The following is a 19,832-nucleotide window of genomic DNA, read 5'->3' as shown; positions in this document are numbered from 1 at the left end:
CCCTCCTCCGCCAGAGTCCCTGTCCCCCAGAGGGAGGTGGGAGAAACCCTTCCCCCAGCCGCCGGGCCCCCCTCCCCAGGGACCTTGGCCCCTTCCAAAGTCGCCAAAAACCCACATCGAGCCGGATCCTTACGGCCCCCACCTCGCGCCCCAAAGCCAACCACGCCCGCTGGCAGGACGGCCCCCCTGCGCTGAGAACTGAGCCCCCCACCCCCAGCGGCCAGGCCTCCCCGTGCCAAGAATCGCCTGCCTTAAAATCTGGGGAGGGGCCTGCGGCGGGCGCCCAGCACCCACGGGCGAGCACCCTCCCACCCACCCCAGCCCAGGGGATTGGGCTCCCACGCGCGGTCGCTCCCGGGCGCCCCCGCCCCTCCCCCTCTGTTGAGTTCACTTTACCTTTAGGCACCTTCGTGGGCGCGCAGGGAAGGACGCAGCCGCGGACCCCGGAGAAGACGCCCCGAGGCGCCCCTTTGCACGGGGCGTGGAGCCGCGTCCTGCATGGAACCTTCTGGAAGTCACCGCCCCCGTCTCCGCCCGCGTCGGGGGCTGAACTGGGCTTGCCGGGGGCAGCGGGCTGAACCTGGCGTTGGCTAGAAGACGCCGAAGAAGGCGGAATCTGCTTGCCCCATTTTTTTTGCCAAAAAAAAAAAAATTACCGGTGGGAAGGGTCGGAAATGGAGGTGGGCGCCCCCCGCGCTCCTCTCATCGGGTCTGGGTGACCTCCGACACTGGCCGACCGCGGGGTCCCAAGAGCCCGCCTCCCACGGGGGTTCAAGATCCGAGGCCAGAAGGAACCCCGTCCCTGAAGCCCCCCCCACCGCCGGCTGCCTCCCACGGAGGGGGCGGCCCGCCCACCTCCCTCCCTCGAGAATGCAAAAGACACTTCTGGTGAAATGCCCCCCCCCCCCCCCAGGTAAAGGCTACCTCACTCAAGCTCATGTCTGTGATTGGAAAATCACGCCTGATACCAAAGATTTCTCCCGAGGACTTGTGCTGGATGACAGGATTCCCTGGCCTGGGACCCGGCCGCCTGCTGGGTGCCACCCCTTCCCCCCACCCCACCCCCCCAGAGAGCGAGAGAAAGAGAGAGAGTGAGAGAGACAGGAAAGAGAGAGGAGAGAGACACAGGGAGAGAGGGAGGGAGGGAGGACGGTGAGGTCGATGAGTGCCTTCTTCTGGAACCAAAGACGTGTGTGGAGTGTTCTCTTGCCCTTATCGACCCGCTGTTCTCCCAGCTTCCACGCCACCGGATCTGAGTGATGCTTCTAGAACATTTGGGTGTTGGGGGGTTCCTGACAGTAGAAAGGGTCCCCATGTGGGCTCAGCACCCCACCTCTGCCCCCACACATGCAGACACGCACGTGCAGACATACACACCTGGAGACAGACACACGCAGGCACACACACAGATACACATGCAGACACATGCACACACAAAGACAGACATGCAGACACACACCTGGAGACACACATGCAGGCACACAGAGACACATGCAAACATACACACATGCAGACCTGGAGACAGACACACGGAGGCACACACGCAGACACATGTACACACCCACGACGTACACACACAGACACATGCAGACACACACAGACACATGCACATATGTACACGCACATGCACATACATGCAGACATGCACACACATGCAGACACACACGGACACATGTGCACACACCCCCTGGCCCCTGTTTTGTGGTGTCACTGAGTGCCACCTTCCACTAAAACCTGGGCCTCAGTTTTCCTCCCGCCCCCACCCCTAAGTTCCTGATGAACCTAGAGCTGTCCTGCTCACTCCAGGCCCAGCAAGTCCAGGGCCCACGTTTTAATTTCTTTTAAAATCGGAAGGGAAAAAAAACAAAAAACCCTTAGGTCCAAGAAGATGTGGACCTATTTAACATACCATATTACTTGTCTTTATACCAAGGTAGTCCATAGACATACAAGGTTTTAAATTTTTGCTTTAGAAACAGGGTTTTGCTCTGTCACCCAGGCTGGGGTGCAGTGGTGCAATCGTAGCTCACTGCAGCCTCGACCTCCTGGGTTCAAGTGCTCCTCCTGCCTCAGCCTCCCAGTAGCTGGGACCACAGGCACGCGCCACCATGCCCAGCTGAATTTTTTAAGAGTTTTTTATCGTAGAGATGGGGTCTTGTATGTTGTCCTGGCTGGTCTTCAACTCCTCACCCCAAGGGGTCCTCCTGCCTCAGCCTCCAAAAATGCTGGGACTACAGGTAGACATTTAGTGGAGGGAGGAGCTCTCAAAGACAAGTGGTTCTGATTCGAGAGCGTCACGCTGCAGCCCTGACCCAGTGAACTTCTTAGGAAATCCGTGCCTGGGCCTCCAGCACTGGCCAGAGCATGGGCCTTCGGGGGTCTGGATTCCTAGACGTCCTCTGCTTGGTCTTCAAGGCTCCATGGCTCAGATGCACGGGGGTCTCCAATTTCGTCCCCTGCTGGAATTTAGGGCTTGACTTGGGATCGTTCTGGTTGTGGAACATGTAAGCTGTACTGAACTGTGGCCGGGTCGGGTCAAGCCTCTCAGTCACAGAAGTGGCGCAGCAGCACTTTGGGAGGCCAAGACAGGAGGATCACTTGAGGCCAGGAATTTGAGACCAGCCTGGGCAGCACAGCAAGACCCCACCTCTACCAAAAAATAAAAATAAAGTGGCCCAGGACTCCTGGATTCTTTTTAGGTTTATTCGTAACACACACACACACACACACACACACACACACACACACCTCCTTCTGGAACCCACCCCAAACTTGGCCAGAACCCCACAGCAGGCTCAACCCCCGACCCACCCTCAGCCCCTCGGGGGCCCCCCTCATGCCTCCCCCGCCCCGTGCCCACTTGATGGTCACATACCAAAGAGCATCGGTTCTCCACGCAGGGGACAGCACCTCCAGCACAATTCCTTCGAGCCTTTGACAATTTTCTCTGAAATACCTCAAAATATTTAATGTATAGTTTATGTGATTTAAAAAAAAAATCCTTAGCTAGTTTTTGGAATACGTGACTTGAAGCTTTATACCGTTAAATTATAATTTTGCAGACGATGGCATGTCGTTTCTTTGATGAGTTCCATGGGAGACGCATTGAATGTTAGGGCTGGAGACCAGAGGGAAAGTCAGAGGGAGCGTGATCGAGAGAGAGAGAGAGAGAGAGAGAGAGAGAGAGAGAGAGAGAGGGAGAGAGGCTGCCTGTGGCAGGAAGGACCAGCGGTTTACACATTTCTTATTTAAACGAGTCCTTTAGGAAAGAGAGGGAGAGAGAGAGAGGGCAAGGCATAGTCTCTGGCTGTTCTGTTTCTTGTTTTTTGGAGTCATGTCTTCTAAGAGTATTTATTATTCTCTGTGTTCTGTGTTCAAATGTAATTTAAGAAAAAAAAAAGGAAGAAAAATGCAAAAAAAAAAAAAAAAAAGACCCAATGGACCGTGAGTTGGTGCATGAGTAACGTGCTTTCCTGACGCTGATGTAAGGGAGGGGCGGGCGGGGCCGCGGTCTGTGTCTGTGTCTGCGTCTGCCCAGCTGTTCCGTGGTTTTGCGTTGCTGTTTCTTTCCTCCTTTCTAAGGAACTGTGTCCAGCGGGGACAGGCGGACGAGGCCCCAGGTAGAGGGAGCGGGAGCAGGGCCTCAGCACCCAGGTCTCCTCCACCTCCCAGCCCCGGATGCCACCTACCTGCCCCAGCCAGGCGGGAGCCGCCCAGCCCCCCACCCCCCCCACCCCGTTCTGGGGGCACAGTGGTGTCGTCCACATCTTAGACCGCCCCACCCCCCATCACCCGTTTGGTTTCACTGTAGCATGAACTCCCAAGTGTCTTGTTCAGAGGAGAGAGACAATCAGCCTATTCTTGTCGCCCAGGGTGGTGGGGGGCCGGGCTGTACCCCGACTCCCTGAGATCTGAGGACCCTCCTGAGGCCCCCCACGGCGGGCACCAGCACTCCCCTGCCTCCACCCAGTCTCGGCCTCCCCTCCCTGGGCTGGGCATGAGCCTGCCTCTCTGTCTGGTCCCAGAGGTGGGGGACGCATGTCCCAGCCCACTTTGGGAGCCTAGAAAACAGAGGGCGCCCCAGAATCAGCAACGGGGGTTCTGGGACAATGTCCTCTGCCTCTGACTCTTGTCCCATGAGGCCATGTCCCTGGAGGTGGAAGGGACGCAGATGGGCCGGCTTGGGAAGACTGCTTCGTTTCCAGGAGGCCAGAGGCTGGAGGAGAGGGTGGCAGAGGAGAGATGAGAGGGTCCGCTTTCAGGCACAGGTCCCAGCAGTGGGGGGCGGGTAGCTAAAGGGGGTGCTCCCCACCCCGGAAAGCAGCAAGCCCGGTCTGGAGTGCTGGGCCCAGGGCTGAGGGCTCAGCCTACCTGAAATCTGAAATGAAGCCACAGGACTGCTCCCAGCACCAGCGGGAGCCTGGGCCATTTCACTTTCTCTGCCCCAAGTGATTTAAGCAAAATTTGGACAGTAGACTCCTGGGGCCCCTCCTCGTGGCCCCGTGGGACCCCGCAGGGGCTGATTTTGGTGGAATGAGCTCAGCCTGGGGTGAGGGTGAGCCAAGAGCCCCTGCAGCCTTGAGTGTTTTGAAGAGACTAGAACCGAGGGCTGCTTTCTGGGGAGACAACACTCGGACCCTCCAAAGTCCCCTCCCCTCCAGTGACAAAGGGGAGAGAAGCCCTTCTCCACCCTGACCCTCAGACGACAGGTTTAAGGGTTAAAAAAAAATCTCGTCCTTGTTAACCATTGCTGTGCTGGGTTTGTTGATCTGTTTTTCTTCAATAAATTATTTTCTAGTCACTCACCTGGGTGTGTGTGTTGGCTGCTGGGTGGGGCACGGATGGGGGAGGAGGGGACTCGCCCACCACAGAGCCGGGAAGGGAGGACGGGGTGCAGGGACGAGGGACTTTGCTTCCACCCAGCTCGCTTCTCTCTGCTCCCTGCTCTGAACCTCCATCACCCACAGGGAATGGTTAAGAATCAGAAAGAAAAGCTCGGTGCCTTTGAGTCACCCACGCCCCGAGATGCAGGCCTGAGACACTGCTCATCGCCTTCCGGAGTCTAAGGGGAACGAGGCCCCAGTGAGCCAAGGGGGAATTCCAAGGGGAGAAACCAGGGTTTCCCAGTGGAGTGAGAAGCCAGACGGTACCAGAACTGGAGTTAATAAACTTCCTTGGGAGGGCCCAGCTGTCAGGCAGTAGGGGAGCCACAGCTTTTAATAAGCAACTTTTGGGCCGGGTGTGGTGGCTCACACCTGTAATCCCAACACATTGGGAGACTGAGGCGGGCGGATCACCTGAGGTCAGGAGTTCGAGGCCAGCCTGGCCAACATGGAGAAAACTCCGTCTCTACTAAAAATACGAAAATTAGCCAGGCATGGTGGCGCATGCCTGTAATCCCAGCTACTTGGGAGGCTGAGGCAGGAGGATCGCTTTAACCTGGGAGGCGGAGGTTGCGGTGAGCCAAGATGGCCACATTGCACTCCAGCCTGGCCGACAAGAAGGAAACTCCGTCTCTAAATAAATCATAAAAATAAGCAGCTTCTGAGAACAATGAAGCTTTACCAACGTTATCAACCCCAGGGTGAAGAAAAGCTTTCCCTGCAAATACCCCACTGGGCCACTAGAGGTCAGCGCTTTGACTTTAAAAAACAGGAAGAAGATTCCACCACAAAAGACGTGCAGGGAAAAAGGGAGCCTGAACTGGCGCTGGGGTCAGATGGACCCTGGTTTATTAGAAAAAGAAGAGTGTGTAGAACCCTTGTCTTCAGAGGAAGGCCTCCTGAATGCTGGGGGGGCTTGTATAGGGCAATGACTGCTCCTCTGGGGGCAGCGGTGGCTGCTCCTCGACGGGCACCAGCAGCCGCTCCCCAGACGACGCCGAGCAGGGCTCCACCTACATAGGCTGCTGGCTCATGGATGATTCTTCCCAACTCGGTGGCAGAGTCTCCATCTGAGATTCCTGGGTCTCGTCTGAGAGTGGTGCCATCCCCTCCTTGGGGGTGTGGGGCTCCTTTTGCCAACTCTTCCTGAACGGTGTCAAGGGCCTCAGAAACGCTGACCTGTCCTCCGAGGGCTCTGCCTGGCTCTCCAACGTCAGCTGGCTTGAAAGCCATGACTGGCTCGCCAGAGGTTGTGGCCGGCTCTCAGAAAATGACAGCTGGCTTCTTCTGAGCAACTGTGATTTCTCCTGAAAATAATGTGACCTCTCCTTAGCAGCAACGTCTCAGGAGAAGGTGGCCTCTGCTTGGTGACAGTGGCCTCTCCTGTGCCCTCAGCAGTTGCTCCTGGAAAGATCCAGAGAGCCTGTTGGTGCTGGCGAGCAAATTTTTGAGAAGGGCAGGCTGGTTTTCTGAATGAAAAGTGGATAGACTATCCATGGAAAACAATGAGCTAATTGTGGAGGGGGCTGTATTTCCTCGGAGGACACCCTCCCCTGTTGCTGGCACTTCTTCCCCATGGACGATACCTTCCTGAGATGCCAGTGTGACTCCTTTGGGCTCAAGGACGCCTCTTCATCACATGGGACTGGGGAATCAGAGGCTACATCATCGCTGACCCCTGGTCCGGTCCGCAGAATTGTGCCCTGAGTGATGAGGTCCGCATATCCCTCGTGGTGGGAGAAAGCGTAGCTGGAACGCCGGGCACGGGACTCCCGGTATAAACGAGGCACAGGCTCCACGGTGAAAACTTCCTCTCTGGGGACCTCCTCCACCTTCTCTTCCTGAAGAGCAAAGGGGAGAGCAGGGGAATCAGACTCCCATGCTTGGCTGATGGCTCTCAGGTGACCTGTCCCCCAGTAGGAGAGGCAGCATTCATAGTCCTTAGCCACTGTTGACTGCTGTGTTCTTCTCTACCCAAGTTGAGCCAACTACAGTCCTCATCGCCCATTGTAGAGTTCTAAGGAGGACTCTGGTCCTTTGCTCTTCAAGACCCACTGATTGGCCTTGCCCTGGAAACTAATCCTGGATCAGCCAATCAGAGTCCTTCCCTGGGTCTTAACTTTGGACCACCCAATCAGAGTCCTTCCCTGGGACTTAACCCTGTATCAGCCAATCAGAGTCCTTCCCTGAGACTTGACTCTGGATCAGCCACCAGGTGCCTTGGCTGCCCTTTGGTGGCAAATCCAGGAGAGGTGAGCGTGGGACAGCCATGTGTCCAGCCTGCACAGTAAAGGTGGCAGGAGCTGAGCAGGAAGAACAGAGGTGGCAGGGCACGTACACCACCCAGGCAATTTTGGGGCCCATCTCGGCTGCAATCTGCTTTTCCACGCATGTTTTGGTTACTTGGGCGATTAAGTACCCCTCCCCTTTTTTTGAGGTGGGGTCTTGCTCTGTTGTCCAGACAAGAGTACAGTGGCACAATCATAGCTCACTGAACCCTCACTCTCCCAGGCTCAAGTGAGTCGCCTGCTTTGGCCTCCCAAAGTGCAGGGATTATAGGCATGAGACACCATGCCTGGCCACCCTCTTGACCATTTTTATGCTTACAGCCCAGCAGCATGAAACACATGCACACATAGGGCAGCCACCACCACCATCATTCCCAGCACCTTTTCATCTTCCCAAATGGAAACTCTGCCCCCAAGAAACACTCTCTCCCCGTCCCCAGCCCCAAGTCTCTGGCACGCCCCATTATACTTTCTGTCTCTGTGAATCTGACGACTCTAGGGACCTCATATAAGTGAATCAACTAATATTTGTCTTTTATGTCTGGCTTCACGCACTGAGAATCACGTGTTCTTTTTTTATCTGTAGAGATGGGGTCTCCCAAATTGCCAGGTTGTTCTTGAACTCCTGGACTCAAGCGATCCTCTTGTCTTGGCCTCCCAAAGCGCTGTGGTTACAGGCTACCACGCTCGGTTGCTCACTTATAATTTTTTGTAGAAACGGGGTCTCACTATGTCACCCTGGCTGGTCTTGGACTCCTGGCCTCCAGCAACCCTCCTGCCTCAGCCTCTCAAAGAGTGCTGGGATTACAGGTGTGAGCCACCACGCCTGGCCTTGGCACCATGCCCTCAAGGCGTGTCCACGCTGGCCTGGGCCAGAGCCTGGCTGCTTCTCCCGGCTGTGTGCGTGCGTGTGGGCCCACCCATCTGTCCGAGCCCCTCCTCTTGCCTGAACCATGTCAAGGCTGTTTCCGCCACCGCAACCCCAACACCTCGATCATTCATGGCAGAATCTGATGGTGTTGGCCAGCACGGTGTGGCTCATGCCTGAAGTTCCAACATGTGAGGAGGCCAAGGCAGGAGGACTGCTTGAACCCGGAGTTTGAGACCAGCCTAGGCAACATAATGACACCCCATCTCTAGAAAAAAAACTAAAAATCTAGCTGGGTGTGGTGGTGCATGCCTGTGGTCTCAGCCACTTGGGAGGCTGAGGTGAGAGGACCATTTGTGCCTGGGAGGTGACGGCTGCAGTGAGCCCTGAGTGTAACACTGCACTCCTACCCGGGTGACAGAGGGAAACCCTACCTCTAAAAAAATTAAGTAAATAAAGACATTACGTCCAGGTATGGGGGCTCGCTCCTGTAATCCCAGCACGTTGGGAGGCCAAAGTAGGTGGATCACTTGTGGTCAGGAGTTCGAGACCAGCCTGGCCAATGTAATGAAACCTCATCTCTACTAAAAATACAAAAAATTAGCCGGGGGTGGTGGCAGGCACCTATAATCCCGGGAGGCTGAGGCAGGGGAATCGCTTGAACCCGGGAGACAGAGGTTGCAGTGAGCTGAGATCGCGCCACTGCACTCCAGCCTGGGCAACAGCGCGAGACCCTGCCTCAAAATACAAAAATAATTAAATAAAAAGCCTGAAGATTCTGGCATCAGCATCAGACCCAGAGTGGCCTTTGGGTGCTCTCTGCTGATGTGTCCGGGGAGTAAGGTCTCCCTTCCCGGGAAACCGGCCCCCAGGGGCACTGGGCGTGTGTCGGGGGCTCTGCCCCAGCCCTGCATCTTGGAGGGCCCAGAGGAGCCTGGACACCTCATGGCCCCTGCGCCCGCCCTGCGTGGCTCCCCCACCAGGGTCCTGGAAGGTGTCAGGTGAGGACCCCAGGCCCACCTCACCTCGGCGCGCGCCTTCCTGAGGGCTTGGAAGATGACTCGGAGGCCCAGGACAGGCAGGGTGTTCAACGACACATTGAGCAGGACCACCAGCAGGATGGACGGGGAGGACAGCACCCTGAGGTCGGCGTCTGGGGAGGGGGTCACAGGGACGCTTGCTCGGGACCTGCTGGGGGATGCCGCCTGCGCTGCCCCCAGCTCCAAGGATGCCCCCAGGCCATGGAGTGTCTTTGCACCTTTGTGCCTGGTCCTAAAGGAGCCCCTTCCCTAGGAGACTTGGCTGGACAGCTGTCAGGGGCACCAGCGACCTCTCCCACGGGGGCCTCCCGCACGGCAACCGCCCGCCCCACTTCCCCGCGGGGGCTCACACAGAAATGGGAAGGTCTTGGGGGCCATTCTGAAGAGCCAGAGGCACTGGGTGGCGGTCGTCATGACGGCGTAGAATCCCAGGCTGAGGAGGATGCTGGCCACGCACAGGGCACTCCAGTACTTGATGATGAGAATGATCTGCACGGGCAGCGTGGGGTCAGCCCGGCCCGGGAGCCTGCAGCCGGACTCCAGCCCCCGGGGTCCAGAAAGCGCGCTGGCAAAGCCCCCAGAGCAGGGTCCCTGGGGAGGAGACCTCGATGGCCAAGTCTGAGGCCCCTGGGGGGGGGACCTTGCCCACCTCCATGGTGACGGACAGCAGGCAGGACAGGGCCACCACGACCGCAAAAGACTGGTGGTCGCTGAAGCTGGCAGGCCCCGCCGTGTCCCAGCTGATCCACAGCGTCACGAAGAAGTTGACCAGAGACACGGCCATGCCGTGGGCGACAGCTTGGAAGAAGACCCAGTAGTTGAAGAGCTCATCCTTCTGCGCCACCACGTACAGCTCCGGCTTCCGCAGGCTCTGCTCCGCACTCACGTCCTGGGGGCAAGGGGAGGCTCCTGGGATTGGGTGGGGGGTGGGGACCCCCAACAGAGGTCGGGACCTCCTCCAGCAGGCCAATCGGGTAGCCATTCTCTGTGTGTGGCTCCTGGAGTTTAACTGAATTAAAGTAAGGCCAGGCACGGTGGCACACACCTGCAATCTCAGCAATTTGGGAGGTCAAGGATTGCTGAAGGCCAGGAGTTCGAGGCCAGCCTGGATGACATAGTCTCTAAAAATATGTCTTTTTTTTTTTTTTTGGAAATGGAGTTTCACTCTGTCACCCAGACTGGAGTGCAATGGCACAGTTTCAGCTCACTACAACCTCCGCCTCCTGGGTTCACGTGATTCTCCTGCCTCAGCCTCCTGAGTAGCTGGAATTACAGGCACCAACCACCACTCCAGGCTCATTTTTATATTTTTAGTAGAGACGGGGTTTCACAATGTTGGCCAGGCTGGTCTCAAACACCTGACCTTGTGATCCACCCGCCTCAGCCTCCCAAAGTGCTGGGATTGCAGGTGTGAGCACCGCCCTGGCCTAAAAAATATTTAAAGCAGCCAGGTGAGGTGATATCCACCTGTGGTCTCATCTACTTGGGAGGCTGAGGCAGGAGGATCACCTAAGCCCAGGAGTGGAGGCTGTCGTGAGCTGTGATCATACCATTGCACTCCAGCTTGGGTGAGAGAATGGGACTGCATCTACAGAATATAATAAAATGAGATGGAAAGAGCTCTGGGGGTGGGTCACGTGGCCACACAAATGCACTGGTCGTGCTGAGGTGCATGCAGAAGTCTGGCTGAGACGGTAGCAGTTTATGTGATCTGTAGCCCACCACAGTTAAAAGACTCTAGCAGGGCCGGGCACGGTGGCTCACCCCTGTAATCCCAGCACTTGGGGAGGCTGAGGCAGGAGAATCACCTGAGGTCATGAGTTTGAGACCAGCCTGGCCAACATGGCAAAACCCTATCTCTACTAAAAATTAAAAAATTGGCCAAGCATGGTGGCTCATGCCTGTAATCCCAGCTACTTGGGAAGCCGAGACAAAAAAATCGCTTGAACCGGGAGGCAGAGGTTGCAGTGAGCTGAGATCGTGCCACTGCACTCCAGCCTGGGCCACAGAGATCCTGTTTGACACACACAAAAAGAAACACTCTAGCAAACGTGAAGTCAGATGTGAAATCCAGCCCTGGGTCGCGCTGGCCACAAGCGTTCCTCGTTGGCCACGTGTAGCTGGTGGCATCTGTGCTGGGACGCTTCCATCACCCGGGACATCCCCTATGACCCACCCTCCCGTCTCCAGATCACATAGCCAGGGCCTCTTGGGCCTGGGGGGTGATAAACCTAGCAGAGTTGTCTGTTCTGATCCCCTCCCCGCATTGCACGGATGGGTAGACAGAGGCACAGGGCCTCCAGCACAGTGTGGGGGCTCCCACACACAGGAGGAGCTGGGTACCCCACGATGAGCGTGAGCTCCAGTGGGAGCAGCTCAGCAGCAGTGGGCAGGGAGAGGTGCTGGACCGGACCCTCCAAACACCACCCCACGGCCTGAAGGTCTCCCAGGTCCACCCTAGAACCAGGCCTCAGGGAGGAGAGGATGAGCAGAGACCTGGAAGGGAGGCCTGGCCTCACCCTGCTCACCTGCTCAAAAAGCCCAACGTAGAGAATTGGGATGGTGCTGTAGAGGAGGTTGTAGAAGGCCAGGAACCATCCTTCATACAGGGGCTGAGCCACGGAAAAAGGGCAAAGAGAACAAGTCAGCCTTCAGGCGATCAAGGAGCCTGCCAAGCAGGCACCCAGGGAGGGCTCCAGGTGAGGAAGAAAGTTGAGTTACACTCAAGGTTGGAGATGGGACTGGGGTGGGGTAAAGTGCAGCCTGATAAAGGTGGGAAAGATAAAGGGAGGGAGGAAAGCACCATCACATTCCCTCATTACAGCACCTCTGAGCTTTTGTTTTAATTGGATGGCATCAAAAAAGCCATGCAGGCCAGGTGTGGTGGCTCACACCTGTAATCTCAGCACTTTGGGAGGCTGTGGTGGGCAGATCATTTGAGGCCAGAAGTTTGAGACCAGCATGGCCAACATGATGAAACCCCATCTCTACTAAAAATACAAAAATTAGCCAGGCATGGTGGCACGTGCCTGTAATCCTAGCTACTCGGGAGGCTGAGGCAGGAGGATCACTTGAACCCAGGAGGCAGAAGTTGCAGTGAGCTGACATTGTGCCATTGCACTCCAGCCTGGGGGACAGAGGGAGACTCCGTCTTAAAACAAACAAAACTAGAAAGCAATTCCATTTTAAAAATCTAGAAATCTGTAATCCCAGCACTTTGGGAGGCCGAGGCGGGTGGATCACAAGGTCGAGAGATCGAGACCATCCTGGTCAACATGGTGAAACCCCGTCTCTACTAAAAATACAAAAAGTTAGCTGGGCATGGTGGCGCGTGCCTGTAATCCCAGCTACTCAGGAGGCTGAGGCAGGAGAATTGCTTGAACCCAGGAGGCGGAGGTTGCGGTGAGCCGAGATCGCGCCATTGCACTCCAGCCTGGGTAACAAGAGCGAAACTCCGTCTCAAAAAAAAAAAAAAAAAAAAATCTAGAAATAAAAAAGTAAAACAAAAGCCAGGCGCTGTGGCTCACACCTGGAATCCCAACACTGTGGGAGGCCGAGGCGGGTGGATCACAAGGTCAGGAGTTCCAGACCAGCCTGACCAACATGGTGAAACCCCATCTCTACTAAAAATAGAAAAATCAGCTGGGCATGGTGGCGCACTTCTGTAATCCCAGCTACTCAGGAGGCTGAGGCAGGAGAATCACTTGAACCCGGGAGACAGAGGCTGCAGTGAGCTGAGATCGCACCACTGCACTCCAGCCTGGGTGACAGAACAAGACTCTGTCTCAAAACAAGGCAAAACAAAACAAATGTCCTGGAAGGTGTTGGGTACAGAGCTAGACAGGGACCGTCACCTCCCTTTACCTGGTCTCTAGGCCTCTACTGATACAGCCTTGCCATGTGGCCTCAGGCAAGCCCTGCCCACTGAGGGTCCTGGGGTTCTCAGCACACCCAGCAGGGCTCCTGGGGTCTATGGGAGGGGCGTGGCCCCCCAGAAGCCCTGGCCATGGGGCGGCCCGGGCGGGCGCACCTGCGCGGTGAAGCCGTTGTAGAAGGCGAACCAGACCTGCACCATCATGCTGGCCATGGTCTTGTAGAAGAAGTAGCGCAGGAACTTGGAGATGCGCATGTAGGACCAGCGGCCGTGCACCAGCAGGAGGCGCTGCAGGAAGCGGAACTGGCCCAGCACGAAGTCGCTGTTCTGAACCGCCTGCATGCCCTCCTGGCCGGCCAGCCCCACGCCCACGTCCGCAGCTGCAGGGCACAGGCAGCTGGTCAGTCTCCAGGACTCCCAGTCCCACCAGTCCCGACCAGCCCCTGTCCACCCAACCCAGGTCCCCACACCATTCTGCCCCCTTAGCGGCTGCCCCCCACCTGCCCCGTGTCCCCCCCAATCCTACCAATGGCCCCATCAGGCACCCCCAACTTACCCCAGGCCCTCCCAGCCCTGCCATCCCCCATCAGCTGCCCCCCAACTCCAGGACCCCTAGGCCTGCCGCTAACCCCATCAGGCACCCCCCACCTGTCCCAGGTACCCCAGCCCCACCATCACCCCACTGGCCACCCCCCACCTGCCCCAGCCCCCCCAGCCTCACCATCCCCCCACTGGCCGCCCCAACTTGCCCCAGGCACCCCAGCCCCACGGCTGCCACTCACTCTTGATCATGTTGACGTCGTTGGCGCCATCCCCGATGGCCAGGGTCACCACCTGGTGGTACTTCTTCACCAGCGCCACGATCAGGGCCTTCTGCTTGGGCGTCACTCGGCAGCAGATGACCGCCTGGCAGTGGGACGCCAGGTCCACAAAGGTGCGCTCCTGTAGCACCTCGGAGCTGCAGCGGACTCGGGAGTCCTGGGACGGCGACGACGGCGGCGGCGGTGGCGGGGCCACCGGGATCCCGAAGCTCCGGAACATCAGGGACAGGCGCCGGGCGTGGAGGAAGTCCCTCCTGGACTGGGCAGGCTCCTGCCACTCCTCGTCTGCGTTCACGTTCTGCACCAGGGCGCGAGGCTCCTTCCGCAGGGACACCAGTAGCTTGTCCTGGCCAGCCAGCGGGGAGGAGGCTATGCCAGGGCCATGGCCTCCAGGCCAGACCGGCCCCGCCCGGCCTCGCCAGCAGTCCCCACCCTGAGCATGCAGCTCCTCCAGGCCCCTCCCTGGCACCAGGACCCCCATCCACCCTGGTGACACTCACCAGGAAGTCTCCGTTGATGACCAAGGCCAGGTTGACCCCGGACAGGGACTTCTTGCTGAGAAAGTTGGTGCTGCTGTCCCAGTAGGACTCCAGGATGCGGCTGCAGGTGCAGGCACGGGGGGGCCACAGGCCAGGGGAGGGCAGGCTTTCCCCCACTTCCCCCGAGCTCCACTGCCCCTCCCTTCTCCCTCCTCTGTCCCACATCTTCCCCTCCCTCTCCCCTCTCCTCCCTCCACACCCCCCTTCCTCCCACCCTGTCTCTGCCCTTATCCCTCTACTACCCCCTGCCCCTTCCCTCACCCTTACTGCCCCTCCCCTTCCCACCCCTCCCCCCTCCACTGCCCCTCCCTCTCCAACTGCCTACCCCCACCCCTCCCCCATCCCCATCTCTCCCCCTTCCCTCTCCTTCCTCTGCTCCTCCCTCTCCTCTGCCTCTAGCCCGCTCCCTCTACTGTCCCCTTGCTGTCCCCTCCAGTCTCCTTCCACTGCCCACGCCCTGACTCCTTCCTTCTACCCTTCTCTCCCCTCTCAATCCCCCACTTCCCACTTTGCCTCGGGCTCCCCATCCTTTGAGGCATGCACCTGGGTGCCCCTTGTCCTCACCTCCCCACCCCCCTTGCTCACCCCCAACCCCCATTTCTTACGTAATCTCCTTCTCCTCCAGAATGACCATGTTCTCCGACAGCAGCTCGCAGGCGAAGCCGATGTTGACAGCGGTCTCTGCAAACCGGACCCACTCAGTACGCCCACGGGCCCTGCACTGCTGCGGGGGCCTCGCCCACTCTGCCCGGTGAACCCAACCCTGACCAATGGCAGCCGCATACCCCATCCCCTGGCCGTCGTGATTGGTTCAGAGAAGGGTTTGTAACCAAGGCTGGCCAATGAGAGCCAGCCCTGAGATTCTGGCTGCAGTTCTGGCTGGTCCTAGACTGCACAGGGATGTGTCTGAGGCCAGGATCATCAGGCACATGGCCTAGTACCCACTGTGCCTTCAGGAACCCACACGATGTCTTAATTTCTTTTTTTTTTTTTTTTTTTTTTGAGATGGAGTTTCACTCTCGTTGCCCAGGCTGGAGTACAATGGTGCAATCTCCACCTCCCAGGTTCAAGCAATTCTCCTGCCTCAGCCTCCTGAGTAGCTGGGCTCACAGGCATGTGCCACCATGCCTCGCTATTTTTTTTTTTTTTTTTTTTTTTTTGAGACGGAGTTTTGCTCTTGTTACCCAGGCTGGAGTGCAATGGTGCGATGTCGGCTCACCGCAACCTCCGCCTCCCGGGTTCAGGCAATTCTCCTGCCTCAGCCTCCTGAGTAGCTGGGATTACAGGCACGCGCCACCATGCCCAGCTAATTTTTTGTATTTTTAGTAGAGACGGGGTTTCACCATGTTGACCAGGATGGTCTCGATCTCTTGACCTCGTGATCCACCCGCCTCGGCCTCCCAAAGTGCTGGGATTACAGGCTTGAGCGCCCGGCCTTTTTTTTTTTTTTTTAAGTAGAGACAGGGTTTCTCTATGTGGACCAGGCTGGTCTCAGACTATGACCTCAGGTGGTCCACCTGCCTTAGCTCCCGAAGTGCTGGGATTATAGGTATGAGCCACCGCGCCCGGCCTTAGTATCTTTTTAAATCAGAAGGGAAAAAACTAAATGTTTTTGCCTGGGCTGGCTGCTGGCCAAGAGAGGCCACCCTGAGAATCACTTTTTTTGTCTTTGTTTTTTGTGGTTTTTTTGAGACAAGGGCTCATTATTTCACCCAGGCTGAAGGGCCGTGGCACAATCACAGCCCACTGAGTCTCCACCTCCTGGGCACAAGCCAACCTCCCACCTTAGCCTCTGGAGTAGCTGAGACCACAGGCACGTGCCACTGCACCCTCTGAGACTTGCAGCATTTTTTTTTTTTTTTTGAGATGGAGTCTCACTTTCTCACCCAGGCTGGAGTGCAGTGGCACAATCTGGGCTCACTAAAACCTCTGCCTCCTGGTTCAAGCAATTCTCTGCCTCAGCCTCCCAAGTAGCTGAGATGACAAGCGCCCACCACCACACCTGGCCCATTTTTGTATTTTTAGTAGAGATGGTGTTTCACCATGTTGGCCAGGCTGGTTTCGAACTCCTGACCTCAGGTGATCCCCCTGCCTTGGCCTCCCACAGTGCTGGGATGACAAGCGTGAGCCACTGCGCCCCGCCTGGGACTTGGGGGAAGGTTGAAGATCCACGCTGTGGGGTTCAGCCACCCGGAGCCACCAGGACTCACCCTGCTTGTCCCCAGTGAGTACCCATATTTTGATGTTGCTCTTCTTGAGACACTTGATGGTGTCAGGGACGCCATCCTGGAGTCTGTCCTCGATGGCTGTGGCTCCCAGCAGCTGGCCGGGGGCAGGCAGGATGGGGAAGACACTGAGCAGCCGCCCAGCTTCCTGGCAGGGGCAGGAGTATCCCAGGGCCCCCTTGGGTGCCCCCGACACCCACCCACTCACCTTGAGGTTCTGCTCCATTTCACTGTACACCTGCTGCAGGGCCTGTGCCCGGTTCTGCAGCAGGAGGCTGGCCTCCTGGTGGCGTGGCTGCCACTCCTCGTAAATGTCCTCAGCCACCTCCCTGTAGGCCAGGCACAGCGTCCGCAGGGTCTCCTGGGCAAAGGCCTAGGGGGCCAGGCAGGTGGAAGCTGTCACCATTCTGAACCCGACATCCGAGGCTCAGCCCTCCCCAGGCCCCTGCTGGGCTCTGGAGCCTGGAGCCCACCACAAAGAGTCTGCCGCCTCCCCTAACCACGGCAGCCAGAAGGGGCTCAGAAAACTTGTGTAAGGCCGGGCGCGGTGGCTCACGCCTGTAATCCCAGCACCTTGGGAAGCCGAGGCAGGAGGATCACTAGGTCAAGAGATGGACACCATCCTGGATAACACAGTTAAACCCTGTCTCTACTAAAAATACAAAAAATCAGCCGGGTATGGTGGCACGCGCCTGTCATCCCAGCTATTGAAAGGCTCAGGCAGGAGAACTGCTTGAACTCAGGAGGTGGAGGTTGCAGTGAGCAGAGATCCCGACACTGCACTCCAGCCTGGATGACAGAGTGAGACTCTGTCTCGAAAAGAAAAAAAAGAAAAGAAAAAAAGAAAGTGGGGAAGGCGGCCAGGCACGGTGGCTCACGCCTGTAATCCCAGCACTTCGGAAGGCTGAGATGGGTGGATCACTTGAGATCAGGAGTTTGAGAACAGCCTGGCCAACGTAGTGAAACCCCGTCTCTACTAGAAATAGAAGAAACTAGCTGGGCGTACTTGTATGTGCCTGTAGTCCCAGCTACTTGGGAGGCTGAGGCAGGAGAATCATACGAACCGAAGAGGTGGAGGTTGCAGCAAACCAAGACCATGCCACTGCACTCCAGCCCAGGTGACAGAGCAAGACTGTCTCAAAAACAAAAAAAACAAGACATCCTTTCTTGGGGCGGTACACTTTGGAGTTCAGCTGCCTCCCGCCTGTGTGTGTGTGTGTTGTGTTGGGGAGCGGGTTTTGAGCCGTGCACAACCTACACAACTGTACATAGCCAGCCCAAGTACCTGCAACCATGCAGTTCTCTGCAGTCTCCTCCCTTGCCTCCTGTCCCTACACCACACGCACACGCACAAACACTGCCATACACACACACACACACACAGTCACACACACACCCACACAGTCACACACACACACTCCCACACACCCACTCCCATCCACGGTCCCACACACAAACACTCCCACCCACACAGTCCCACACAGTCCCACACACACACAGCCCCACACACACAGTCCCACACACACCCCCACACACACTCCCCTCACACACACTCCCACCCACACAGTCACACACACACACACACAGTCACACACACACAGTCCCACACAGTCCCACACACACACAGCCCCACACACACAGTCCCACACACACACGCACACACACACACACACACACTCCCACACACACTCCCACAGCAGTCTTGCTCCCTGCAGGGACTCACAGCCAAGGCCTCCTCCGTGGCGAGCTCCGTGGCCCCTCGCCTGCGCAGGCGTTCGAAGATGACCGTGTCGGCGCCCTTGGTGTAGAGGCCGATGGTGCCCTCTGGCTTTCGGACTGCGGCGGAACAGGCGCTGCTGCCCAGAGGCGCCCCTGCTGCCCACCCCCAGCAGGGGCCCGGGCCTCGCGGCGGGGCTCACCCAGCACCGACATCCGTTTGCGCACGCTGTTGAAGTCCATGATGGCCAGGACCTGGTAGACCCGCTCCTCCCCCAGCTCCATGACAGTGATGCTGTCCTGGGTGCGGGACAGGAAGACGTAGCCGAAGTTCCGCGCCGCGGTGACCAGCGCCTCCTCGTCGGGGGAGGCCGCCTGGTACAACAGCTGGCCTGTGGGGAGGGGGGCTGTTTTGGGGTCCCGTGGTGGAGTCCCACCGCCATCTCCCAGCGCAGGGAGGAGCCCGAAAGGGCTGCGGCTGTGCCGATGGCGGCCTCCCGGCCCGTGCAACCTCTAAGCCCTACACCCGGAGGGAGCGCGTCAGAGGCCTCCCTGCTCAGCAGCAGACTCCTGGGGCTGCACCTGCAGGCCTGGACACCCTTTAGTCCCGATGATGGCGCGGCCGCCCTCCTGCCCCATACTGGGCAAGGTCACCTGGGCTCCAGGCCCGGACGCCCTCCAGGCTCCAGGCGGCGCGTGGGTCACCGGCCTGAGCGCCCCCTAAGCCAGATGAATGGAGCCCTGGAGAATGGACTGGGTGAGCGGTGGGGCTGGGGACACGGCGGTGCCCGGGGCCTGCGCCCCCACAGGGATGGGGAGCTGGAGAGGCGGGCAGGGGTCCGGGGCCCGCGGGCGCTCACCGCAGCTCTCCCGAACCATCACTGTGTGGCAGATGGCCAGCAGGCGCCAGAACTCCCGCACCGCCTCGTCCCGGTTGCTCCGCACCAGCCGCAGCAGGGCTGCGTTGTGGAAGAGCAGCTTCCCGTCCGCAAACTCATTCCAGAGGTAGGGGTTCTCCTGGGGCGGTGGGGGACGGCTGGCTGTGGGCGCTCCTCTCCCCTGCCCCACGCCCCTCACTGTCGCTCGCTGCGGGGTGGACAGGCTCACCTTAGGTCTCCTGGTCTCTGAATCCGGCCCTGGGGAAAGACCCAGCTTCAGGCCCCAGCTCCGCCAGACCCCCAACGTGGGGGTCCCACAGCCCTTGCCCCCCAGTCTCAGGCTTCCAGGGGCTGCTGGATGCAGCCACACAAGCCAGGCCTGCGGCTCCGGAATCCACACCTCAAGCAATCTTGGGGTGAAAGCTGACCTCCGTTTCCACCATCTGCACAAAGTGGGGAACACGGGAGCACCCCGTCCTGTCTCCCAGGGACCTCAGAAGGACAGCCAGAGTTGGGTGCAGCCCTGGCCAAAAAACATGTTTTTTGTGCTCCTTCTGGGGTGAGTTCTTTTTTATTTTTCTTTTTTCTTTTTTTAGGGGGGGTGGAATCTCTTTCTTGTCCCTTAGGCTGGAGTGCAGTGGCGTGATCTCAGCTCACCGCAACCTCCACCTCCTGGGTTCAAGTGATTCTACTGCCTCAG

General features: G+C 58.0%; 1 protein-coding gene and 1 long non-coding RNA gene across 2 annotated transcripts; both read right to left on the bottom strand.

The window, feature by feature from the left end:
- Positions 1 to 1,070: 1,070 nt before the first annotated feature.
- Positions 1,071 to 3,417, bottom strand: LOC141583412 (uncharacterized). Its single transcript, XR_012516052.1, has 4 exons — positions 3,042 to 3,417; positions 2,876 to 2,947; positions 1,910 to 2,570; positions 1,071 to 1,292 (listed from the first exon to the last, which is right to left on the bottom strand). It is a non-coding gene; the product is annotated as an uncharacterized LOC141583412 (long non-coding RNA).
- A 2,297-nt stretch (positions 3,418 to 5,714) lies between these two features.
- On the bottom strand, positions 5,715 to 19,293 carry LOC141583413 (phospholipid-transporting ATPase IK-like). The gene is given in 17 exon segments (XM_074392577.1): positions 5,715 to 6,216; positions 6,219 to 6,248; positions 6,251 to 6,397; positions 6,400 to 6,724; positions 9,065 to 9,192; positions 9,430 to 9,568; positions 9,729 to 9,968; positions 11,608 to 11,691; positions 13,110 to 13,333; positions 13,736 to 14,120; positions 14,275 to 14,374; positions 14,919 to 14,994; positions 16,524 to 16,635; positions 16,747 to 16,911; positions 18,262 to 18,374; positions 18,458 to 18,646; positions 19,115 to 19,293. Coding segments are annotated over 17 exon segments (2,925 nt in total). The 5' UTR covers positions 19,134 to 19,293; the 3' UTR covers positions 5,715 to 5,767.
- Positions 19,294 to 19,832: the final 539 nt, after the last annotated feature.

The sequence above is a fragment of the Saimiri boliviensis genome, unplaced genomic scaffold (genome assembly GCF_048565385.1).
Source record: "Saimiri boliviensis isolate mSaiBol1 unplaced genomic scaffold, mSaiBol1.pri Scaffold_29, whole genome shotgun sequence".
Taxonomy (NCBI): Eukaryota; Metazoa; Chordata; class Mammalia; order Primates; family Cebidae; genus Saimiri; species Saimiri boliviensis.
Note: the sequence above shows the minus strand (reverse complement) of the source record. Positions and strands in the feature narration are given on the sequence as shown.